At 45.3% G+C, this 11,582-nt stretch overlaps 1 protein-coding gene across 1 annotated transcript; it reads left to right on the top strand.

Moving 5' to 3' along the window:
* Positions 1 to 1,164: 1,164 nt before the first annotated feature.
* LOC119323180 lies at positions 1,165 to 3,300 on the top strand. The gene has a single exon (XM_037596768.1). It carries the CDS (start codon positions 1,589 to 1,591, stop codon positions 3,164 to 3,166), a length of 1,578 nt encoding a protein of 525 aa, XP_037452665.1. The 5' UTR covers positions 1,165 to 1,588; the 3' UTR covers positions 3,167 to 3,300.
* The last annotated feature ends 8,282 nt before the right edge of the window (positions 3,301 to 11,582 follow it).

Genomic DNA, 11,582 nt, shown 5'->3' with positions numbered 1-11,582 from the left:
GACAATTCATCATGTGAACATACTCAAGTTCACCATCATCATCTAAACATACTCAAGTTCATCACATCATCTAAAGATCATCACCGATAGAAGTTCATGAACATAAAAGTAGTGCAATACATGAAACATGATAAAAGTAGGAATATGAAAGGCATGGCACGATGGCCACATGCACGGAATCATCAAGCAAGAGCACCCCCGCCAAAACCACCACCTCCGCCAAAACCGCCATCGCGACCACCACCACTCTGCCAAATCGGAGTGACTGGGGTCGACGGAGCAGGAGTCGAGCCACCGGTCCCCTACATGTTTCAGAAAAGATTCTAACGGTAAATATGATATGATAGTGTTTCATGAACGAGAACTAGTTTGCTAGTAGTTAGACAAATGTACTAACCGGACCATCACTGCCTAGTGCCACCCATTCATCGAACGTGGGCACGTGTGGGGGTTCTCCCGCAGGTGGTGGTGGGGGTCCCATTTGTGGTGGATCCGTGCGGTTAGTCCAAGACGCTAACATAGCCTGAATGTTAGTTAAACAAGCAAACTAGAAGATCAGAAGGAATGAAAGTGCAAAAATTTAGGTTGGTTTTAAGAGGGCAAAACTAACCGTCATCATCTGACGGTTATAATCATCGTTTGCCTTCACTCGTTTCAAGTACTCCCGCACCTCGAGATTCCTATGCTCGACAAACTCCTTATATGCCTACATAATTTAGGTTGTTTCTAAGTGAGCAATGCTGAAAATAAACTGAGAATGCAAGATAGAAAAAAATAAAGAGGAAGTACTTACAGCATGCTGGCGGGCTAAGGGAGTCTGTGCGCCTCGGATTGATGACGTGGTTAGGGCATCTGTGCCGACGACCTCCCGCCTCGGCCGTCGGCATAGATCGGACGCCGTTAGACGCACGTCACGGCGGGATCGCCGGGCCCGCAACTATGCCGACGGCCGATATATGCCGACGGCGGCTGTAGGCGTAAGTTTGGGTAAGCCGATGGCCGTTCTGGGCCGACGGGGGCCGTCGGCATAGGTCTGAATAGCCCGACGGCTTTATTACGCCGACGGCCTGGATATGGCTGTCGGCATAGCGCAGACAAGGCCGACGGGGGCCGTCGGCATAGATATGGCCGTCGGCACAGGGCCCTGTTCCGGTAGTGCTGGGGCTACACTAGACTGAAGATGGATTTGTATGCGGGCTGGGCCGCCTTCTTCCCTAGCTGAACTGTATAGCATGATCGCACATACACGCCACATGCTGCGTGCATGGGTTTAATTGGGATGTATGCAACCTACTATAATTAGAATAACGAAGTTGAATCTCGTATTGTCTGCTTGTACAAGCAAAGCAAAGAATTGGCACTTCCCTGATGTTCTGTCGTCTTTATCGCTGACGGAAGCTACGTATATACCTGTGTGTAAGCGTACATCATTGAGGGATCCTGTTCTCAGATTTGTCCTTGCGTGTCCATCTCATCGTCGTCTCCAAGCTGTCATTCTGAGTTTAGATTCCATTCTGCCACTATATGTAGCCGGACATGCAGTTCTTGGCTATCGCGACACAGCGCGTGCACTGTTCCATCGTTCAGGATGCCTAGAGAGCGGCCTTTTCGCATGCCCGGCGGCCGTGGCGGCGGCGGCGACATCACGGTGCACGTCGAATACCTGGCGCGCACCCTGATGCAGAAGCAGGAGGGCGTGGCGGCGGAGGAGCAGCACCGGGCCATGGCGACCAGCCACCGGCTGTCCCGCGTCCCCCTCCACCTCCGCAACAACAACGCCAAGGACTACACGCCGGGGTTCGTCGCCATCGGCCCGCTCCACAGCCGCGAGGACCGGCGCCTCCGCCCCGCCGAGCGGCTCAAGGTGGCGTACCTCAACAGCCTCATCTCCCGCGGCCACCCCGACACGGCGCAACACCTCGCCGTCATCCAGGAGTACATCCGCGTCGTCGCCGCCCGCGAGCAGGAGGCCCGAGCAATGTACGTCGGGGAGGACGTCGTCGAGATTCCCCCTGATGAGTTCATCCAGATGATGGTGCTCGACGGCTGCTTCATCATCGAGCACCTCATCAACGTCGCCACGGGCCAAGAGGAACCGTCGCTGCACGCCACGCCCTTCGGCCCCGCGCAGCTCTCCGTCGATCTCGTGCTCGCCGAGAACCAGATGCCCTTCTTCCTCCTCGTTGATCTCATCGCCAGAACTAAGCTGCCGGAGTTCGAGGCCACCGGCTACCCCGCGCCGGTGCTGCTCGTGAAGCTCGTGCTGTACTACCTGGCCGGCGAGAAGGGCCGCGACATGAGCGAGGCGCTGCCGCCGGCCGAGGGGGTCTCCCACGTCCTGCACCTGCTCCACGCGATGATCACCGCGGCGCGGACACGGTGGGAGCCGCCGCCCCGCACCATCCAGGACGGCGCGGTGATAGAGACGGCACAGGAGGCGGCACGGCTGCTGCGCCGCATCCCGCTGCTGCTGTTCGTGCCGCTGCTGTACCCGATCCTCCCCGAGGACAAGAAGTGGAGCGCGAGCTACGGGAAGGAAGACGTGCCGTCGGCGAGCGACCTGAAGCGGATGGGCGTGCAGTTCAAGAAGGCGCGCGCCGGCAGCGGGAGCAAGGCGCTGGCCGGCATCGCGTCGGTGCTGGGGCCCGTGCCGCTCGCCGTGAAGCTGACGCAGCACGAGGACCGGCTCCACCTCCCCCAGCTGCGGATCGAGTTCCGCACGGCGCCGCTGCTGCTGAACCTGATGGCGTTCGAGCAGTCGGCGTCAGCCTCGATGAAGACGCCGATGGACGTGTCGGCGTACGTGTGCTTCATGGCGAAGATGGTGCAGTCGGCGGAGGACGCGGGGGTGCTGGCGGCGGCGGAGGTGGTGCAGCAGCACGGCGGCGCGGGCAACGAGACCAAGGAGGCCGTGGCGAGGTTTTTCCGGACGATGGGCGTGGCGAGCGAGGCGGCGGCCGGCGGCGAGCTGCTGGTGACGAGCTACCTGTGCGTGCTGCTGGAGAAGCTGCGGGAGCGGAGCCGCCACCCGCTGTACGTCATGTGGGCCGACGTGCAGCGGAACTACTTCACGCTGCCGTGGGCCGTCGTCATCGAGGTCGTCGCCCTCGTCACCTTCGTCTCCACCATGGTCCAGACCTACACCTCCGTCAAGTACCACAGCTGAAATGCACCACCAGTCCACAGCGTGTCCATAATCTTTGCCAGACTGACTGTTTGGGCTCGTGTTCTCGCACATTCTAGCCCACGGGCCCATGTTCCTTGCGTGTGCATATACAAGAGGAGTGATTTGACTTTTTATTTAGCGTATCAATATTGTTTTATTTTATTATTGAGAAAACATTATATTTATATAAATATAAGGAACTTGAGCTCGATGAACGTTTAAATTTTTTTCTTCTAATTATCATATTTTAAGATGCAATGTCATGTAAAATGTGTACGTCATGTTTACACATGATACAAATGGTTATACTTTGTCATGAAACTGTGCAGACACATGCTTTAATATGCCATACAAATATGGCGAGTGATAGGCGCCGGTGCGTGATACGTCTTCAACGTATCTATAATTTTTGATTGTTCCATACTATTATATTATCTGTTTTGGATGTTTGATGGGCTTTAATATGCTTTTTAATATTATTTTTGGAACTAACCTATTAACTGAAGGCCTAGTGCCAGTTTATGTTTTTTTTGCTTATTTTAGAGTTTTGCAGAAAAGGAATACCAAACGGAATGAAACCTTCGCGATGATCTTTCTTGGACCGAAAGCAAACCAGAAGACTTAGAGATGAAGTCGGAGACGTAACAAGGAGGCCACGAGGCAGGAGGGCGCGCCCCCCACCCTCGTGGGCCCCTCGTAGCTCCACCGACCTAGTTCTTTCGCCTATATATACATTTATACCCTAAAAACACCAGGGGAGCCATGAAACCACTTTTCCACCGCCGCAACCTTCTGTACCCGTGAGATCCCATCTTGGAGCCTTTTCTGGCGATCTGCCGGAGGAGGATCACGGAGGGCTTCTATATCAACACCATTACGTCTCCAATGAATCGTGAGTAGTTTACCATTGACCTTCGGGTCCATAGTTATTAGCTAGATGGCTTCTTCTCTCTCTTTGATTCTTAATACAAAGTTCTCCTCGATGTTCTTGGAGATCTATTCGATGTAATACTCTTTTGCGGTGTGTTTGCCGAGATCCGATGATTGTGGATTTATGATCAAGATTATCTATGAATATTATTTGGTTCTTCCCTGAATTCTTATATGCATGATTTGATACCTTTGCAAGTCTCTTTGAATTATCGGTTTAGTTTGGCCTACTAGATTGATCTTTCTTGCCATGAGAGAAGTGCTTAGCTTTGGGTTCAATTTTGCGGTTTCCTTTCCCAGTGACAGTAGGGGCAGCAAGGCACGTATTATATTGTTGCCATCGATGATAAAAAGATGGGGTTTATATCAAATTGCTTGAGTTTATCCCTCTACATCATGTCATCTTGCTTAATGCGTTACTCCGTTCTTTATGAACTTAATACTCTAGATGCATGCTGGATAGCGGTCGATGTGTGGAGTAATAGTAGTAGATGCAGGCAGGAGTCGGTCTACTTGACACGGATGTGATGCCTATGTTCATGACCATTGCCTTAGATATCATCATAATTATGCACTTTTCTATCAATTGCTCGGCAGTAATTTGTTCACCCACAGTAATATATGCTATCTCGAGAGAAGCCACTAGTGAAACCTATGGCCCCGGGTCTCTTTTCCATATTATTGAATCTCGTTTACATCTTGCTAGTTTCTGATCAACTAGTTTGCAATCTTTACTTTCCAATCTATACATAAAAATAACAAAAATATTTACTTTATTATCTCTATCAGATCTCACTTTTGTGCGTGACCGTGAAGGGATTGACAACCCCTTTATCGCGTTGGTTGCAAGTTCTTGATTGTTTGTGCAGGTATTCGATGACTTGTGCATCATCTCCTACATGATTGATACCTTGGTTCTCAAAACTGAGGGAAATACTTACGCTACTTTGCTGCATCACCCTTTCCTCTTCAAGGGAAAGCAATGCAAGCTCAAGAAGTAGCAAGAAGGATTTCTAGCACTGTTGCCGGAGAGATCTACGCCAAGTCAAGCCATACCAAATACCCATCATAAACTCTTCTCCCTTGCATTACATTATTCGCCATTCGCCTCTCGTTTTCCTCTCCCCCACTTGTGAAACGATTTTCAAAAACCTTTGCCTTTTCTTCGCCCCTCTTCCGTTCGTCTCTTCTCGCTTGCTTCTTGTGTGCTCATGTGTCTTATATCATTTGATTCACCTTCATGGCTAGTCCTCCTATCGTTGTCAGTACTCCCGATAATCAAGTTCTCAATTTTAAACAAAGGGAGGGAGAAAATATAAAAGATGCTTGGTACAGAATTTGCAATGCTCAAAATAGATCTACTAGAAAGCAATCTACTTCCGTTCTTCTCCACAATTTTTATGTAGGCATTACTCCTTGGAATAGATATGTTCTTGACACCATTACTGGAGGGAATTTCTTGGGAAGCCATACTTTTGATTCTTATAATGCCATGATAGATTTCTTAGGCCCACCACCTCTCTTGGTCAATGGAACTATTTTAACCTTGGAACATGTGATGCAAAGACTTGATATTATTGAAAATAAAATTGCTACTATAAAGTTAATTGAAAATCTGGATAAAAATATTCATAATCAAATTACTCAATACGGATCTAAGGTAGGAGTTACGCTTAAGAATTTTAGAGAAAAGGAACCCATAGTTAATGAAAAGATAGATCAAGATTCTACTAGAATTGATAAACTAGAGGATATTATTACCAACTTGGGTTCCTCTTTTTCTGCCGTTAAAAATACCTCTAATCCTCCTTCTGCCAAAGTTGCCAAGTTTATTTACGTTCCTAAGAATAAGGATGAATCTTCTAGTAAGGAAAATGAAGATCTCAAATCAATAAGTGTTCACCCCAATTTGTTCGATATCATTAAGGAACCTTTTGCCACAAACGAATTTCTCGATTTCTTGCCTAGGAGTTTGACCATTGATAAAACTAAAGAACCTCCTAAGGGTTATACGTGTTCAATTAAAGAATTGCATACCAAATATGACAATACCTAGATCTATTCTTGTTTTTATGCCTAGCTAGGGGCGTTAAACGATAGCGCTTGTTGGGAGGCAACCCAATTTTATTTGTGTTCTTTACTTTTTGCTCCTGTTTAGTAATAATTAATTCATCTAGCCTCTGTTTAGATGTGGTTTTATGTTTTAATTAGTGTTTGTGCCAAGTAGAACCTTTGGGAAGACTTGGATGAAGTCTTTGCGATCTTGCTGTGAAAAACATAAACTTTTGCGCTCACGGGAATAGCTGTGATTTTTTACAGAAGAGTGATTTTAGGTTGATTCTTTTTACAGAAGATTAATAGACAAGTATTCGAAAGTTATAGATTGCTACTGACTGTTCTGTTTTTGACAGATTCTGTTTTTCATGTGTTGTTTGCTTATTTTGATGAATCTATGAGTAGTATCGGGGGGTATGAACCATAGAGAAGTTGGAATACAGTAGGTTTAACACCAATATAAATAAACAATGAGTTCATTACAGTACCTTAAAGTGGTAGTTTATTTTCTTATACTAACGGAGCTCATGAGATTTTCTGTTGAAGTTTTGTGTTGTGAACTTTTCAAGTTTTGGGTAAGGATTTGATGGATTTTAGAATAAGGAGTGGCAAGAACCTAAGCTTGGGGATGCCCAAGGCACCCCAAGGTAGAATTTAAGGACAACCAAAAGCCTAAGCTTGGGGATGCCCCGGAAGGCATCCCCTCTTTCGTCTTCGTCTACCGGTAACTTTACTAGAGGCTATATTTTTATTCACCACATGATATGTGTTTTGCTTGGAGCGTCTTGTATGATTTGAGTCTTTGCTTTTTAGTTTACCGCAATCATCCTTGTTGTACACACCTTTTGGGAGAGACACACATGGATCATGATTTATTAGAATACTCTATGTGCTTCACGTATATCTTTTGAGCTAGACAATATTGCTCTAGTGCTTCACTTATATCTTTATAGAGCATGGCGGTGGTTTTATTTTATAGAAATTGTTGATCTCTCATGCTTCACTTATATTATTTTGAGTCTTTTAGAACATCATGGTAATTTGCTTCAGTTATAAAATTAGTCCTAATATGATGGGCATCCAAGATGGGTATAATAAAAACTTTCATATAAAGTGCATTGAATACTATGAGAGGTTTGATTCTTTATGATTGTTTTGAGATATGAAGATGGTGATATTAGAGTCATGCTAGTTGAGTAGTTGTTAATTTGGGAGATACTTGTCTTAAAGTTTATGATTCCTGTAGCATGCACGTATGGTGAACCGTTATGTGATAAAGTTGGAGCATGATTTTTTTATTGATTGTCTTCCTTATGAGTGGCGGTCGGGGACGAGCGATGGCCTTTTCCTGCCAATCTATACCCCTAGGAGCATGCGCGTAGTACTTCATTTCGGTAAGTAATAGATTTTTGCAATAAGTATGTGAGTTCTTTATGACTAATGTTGAGTCCATGGATTATACGCATTCTCACCCTTCCACCATTGCTAGCCTCTCTAGTACGCGCAACTTTCACCGGTACCATACACCCACCATATACCTTCCTCAAAGCAGCCACCATACCTACCTATTATGGCATTTCCATAGTCATTCTGAGATATATTGCCATGCAACTTTCCACCGTTCCGTTTATTATGACACGCTCCATCATTGTCATATTGTTTGCATGATCATGTAGTTGACATCATATTTGTGGCAAAGTCGCCGTTCATAATTTTCATACATGTCACTCTTGAATCACCTCACATCCGGTACACCGCCGGAGGCATTCATATAGAGTCATATTTTGTTCCAAGTATCGACTTGTAATTCTTGAGTTGTAAGTAAATAAAAGTGTGATGATCTTCATTATTAGAGCATTGTACTAGTGAGGAAAGGATGATGGAGACTATGATTCCACCACAAGTTGGGATAAGACTCCGGACGAAAAAAAAAGAAAAAAAAGAGGCCATAAAAAATAGAGAAAAGGCCCAAATAAAAAAATGAGAGAAAAAAAGATAAGGGGCAATGCTACTATCCTTTTACCACACTTGTGCTTCAAAGTAGCACCATGATCTTCATGATAGAGAGTCTCCTATGTTGTCACTTTCATATACTAGTGGGAATTTTTCATTATAGAACTTGGCTTGTATATTCCAATGATGGGCTTCCTCAAAAGTGCCCTAGGTATTCATGAGCAAGCAAGTTGAATGCACACCCACTTAGTTTCCTTTTTTTGAGCTTTCATACACTCATATCTCTAGTGCATCTATTGGATGGCAATCCCTACTCACTCACATTGATATCTATTGATGGGCATCTCCATAGCCCGTTGATACACCTAGTTGATGTGAGACTATCTTCTCCTTTTTGTCTTCTCCATAATCACCATTCTATTCCACCTATAGTGCTATGTCCATGGCTCACGCTCATGTATTGCGTGAAGATTGAAAAAGTTTGAGAACATCAAAAGTATGAAACCATTGCTTGGCTTGTCATCGGGGTTGTGCATGATTAAATACTTTGTGTCATGAAGATAGAGCATAACCAGACTATATGATTTTGTAGGGATAGCTTTCTTTGGCCATGTTATTTTGTGAAGACATGATTGCTTTGTTAGTTTGCTTGAAGTATTATTATTTTTATGTCAATATTAAACTTTTGTCTTGAATCTTTTGGATCTGAACATTCATGCCACAATAAAGAAAATTACATTGATGAATATGTTAGGTAGCATTCCACATCAAAAATTCTGTTTTTATCATTTACCTACTCGAGGACGAGCAGGAATTAAGTTTGGGGATGCTTGATACGTCTCCAACTATCTATAATTTTTTATTGTTCCATGCTATTATATTATCTGTTTTGGATGTTTAATGGGCTTTAATATGCTCTTTTATATTATTTTTGGAACTAACCTATTAACCGAAGACCCAGTGCCAGTTTTTGTTTTTTTTTCCCTATTTTAGAGTTTTGCGGAAAAGGAATACCAAACGGAGTCCAAACGGAATGAAACCTTCGCGATGATCTTTCTTGGACCGAAAGCAAACCAGAAGACTTGGCGATGAAGTCGGAGACGTAACGAGGAGGCCATAAGGAAGGAGGGCGCGCCCCCACCCTCGTGGGCCCCTCATGGCTCTACCTACCTAGTTCTTTCGCCTATATATACTCTTATACCCTAAAACACCAGGGGAGCCACGAAACCATTTTTCCACCGCTGCAACCTTCTGTACCCATGAGATCCCATCTTGGGGCCTTTTCTGGCGATCTGCCAGAGGGGGATTCGATCACGGAGGGCTTCTACATCAACACCATTACCTCTCCGATGAAGCGTGAGTAGTTTACCACAAACCTTTGAGTCCATAGTTGTCGTGGAATTAACACGTCAGATGTCCTTAGTGTCAGGACTTAGTCGCGAGGCCTACGCATCTATGTGGTAGCTTGAGAGGGGTTGATCGGGACGAGAGACGCAACACGCAAGACAAGGATTTAGACAGCTTCGGGCCCCGGGAAACATCATCCGGTAACAACCCTACATGCTGTTTGTGGCTAGGTCTCATTATGCTCATGAGAAGAGTCGCCGTAAGCCGGCTCCCCCTTTGTGTCTAGCCCTAGATATTGTTTCTTCTTGCCTCTCCCTTTGGGGAGCCCTGCCCCTCCTTATATAAGTTAGAGGGGCGGGTTACATGTGGAGTCCTAGTAGGACTAGCCCATCTTGTACTACAAGCCGGATTCAAGTTCGGGTCTTGATTCCTTGTAAGGGAGATACTCCTCACACCTTTCCTCTTAAGCCGGCCTATCATAACGTAAGCCGGCCTTCTGGGCCTTAAGCCTCCTGGGCCCTCGGGTCTTGTCGCTCCTCCGATCCGCTTGCCAGGTCACCCATAAGTCGCCAGGATCGGGCGGGGCACTTAGTGAGTCGCCAAGTCCGGCCGGGTTATACTTCCGGCTGGGTTACACCGCGGGGTATATCCCCGACATTAGCCCCCAAGTTTAGTTTGGATTTATCCATGGTAAACTTATGCTGCAAAATAAACACAAGAACAAATTTGACAGGTTGTGCTCCGGGTTAAAAATTCTTATAAACCGGCACCTGGACATCCTTAAGTCCTTGTCATTTCCTTCTTCTAGAAAATCCGGGTCAATAGACCAGCTTCACAATCAATTTGATGATGTTGGTTTCTCACAGAAAAATACTGTGAAGAATAATCCACTTGAGTTGGCTTCCAAGGCGCCGGGTTAAATAATTTTGGTCTTCAAATACTCATCTGATATTCAGCCGGCTTGAAGATATAAAACTTGCCAGTTTATCATTACCCAAAAACTCCGGGTTATAAAGACTGATGATGTCAAGTCGTAATTGTTGTTGACACCGGGTCATGTAATTGATCTTCCTGATTTGCTCAAAACTGATAATTTGAAGATGTTCCTCTTTATATATGCACAATACCTGTAGCCCCCAAGTCTTAAGAGGAGAACATAGTGATAGCTTAAGACTTGCTCCAATATAAGTGTTGCAACCAAAGAAGAAATCCTGTTTGTTCATCTCAATCATTAGTCATAAACTGAATATTCCACATAGGTAGCCCCCAAGTTCCGGGTTGTCATGCTTGCAGCAACCTGGGACTTGTAGTTGCCTTACGCTCATAAAAACTTCAACCAGTGTAGCCTCCAAGGGCCGAGTCATTATGCAATAATGAGCAGGGACTTTATAAATATGATCATGTAGATTTGAACAGCAACGTGTAGCCCCCAAGGGCCGGCTCAGTAAGATAATATTGAGCTGGTACTTTATATATACTTCTTTGAAAAGAACATCATATAATGTAACCCCCATAATGGGGCGTGAATCCACGTCCACAAGGTTGAGAGCTTTGTGCTCGACCAACTGAGTAGTGGACCTGTCAATATAATGGATTAAGACTTGTGTACCTTGAATTGTTGACAGGAGCAATTGGTAGCCCCCAAGGGCCGGCTCATTACGATGTGATGAGTCGGGTCTTCAATGAGGTGAGCAAAAATGACTTTGCATTAGCCCCCAAGTGTCATGGTGCATGCTTGCAGCGACATGAGACTTGCAGATTTGATGTAACCTCAATTTGAATAATGTAGCTCCCAAGTGCCGGGTCGTAAGCCTGCAGCGACTCGAGACTATTCCTTCCATTGTAGAATAAATCATATCCATTAATAAAATAATAGCCATTGCGCCAAAGCGACTTTGAATACCTCATTTGTTGATAAGTAAATCCAGAGTTTAAATACCCGGCGCTCTTGGCCAATGGCGATTTAATACGCCTCCGTTGTAAGCCGGAATTTTTATAACCCGGTGGCTTATAGCCTTTGAGAAAAAATCCAGAACAGATTATCATTTTGAAGCATCAACTTTGGTAATGAGCTTAAACTTAATCATTTATATGTCATATTTCTGCAAATCCTGCAAAGAGTTTAAACAAC

Source organism: Triticum dicoccoides, chromosome 1B, assembly GCF_002162155.2.
Source record: "Triticum dicoccoides isolate Atlit2015 ecotype Zavitan chromosome 1B, WEW_v2.0, whole genome shotgun sequence".
Taxonomy (NCBI): domain Eukaryota; kingdom Viridiplantae; phylum Streptophyta; class Magnoliopsida; order Poales; family Poaceae; genus Triticum; species Triticum dicoccoides.
This window is presented reverse-complemented; position numbering and strand designations above follow the sequence as displayed.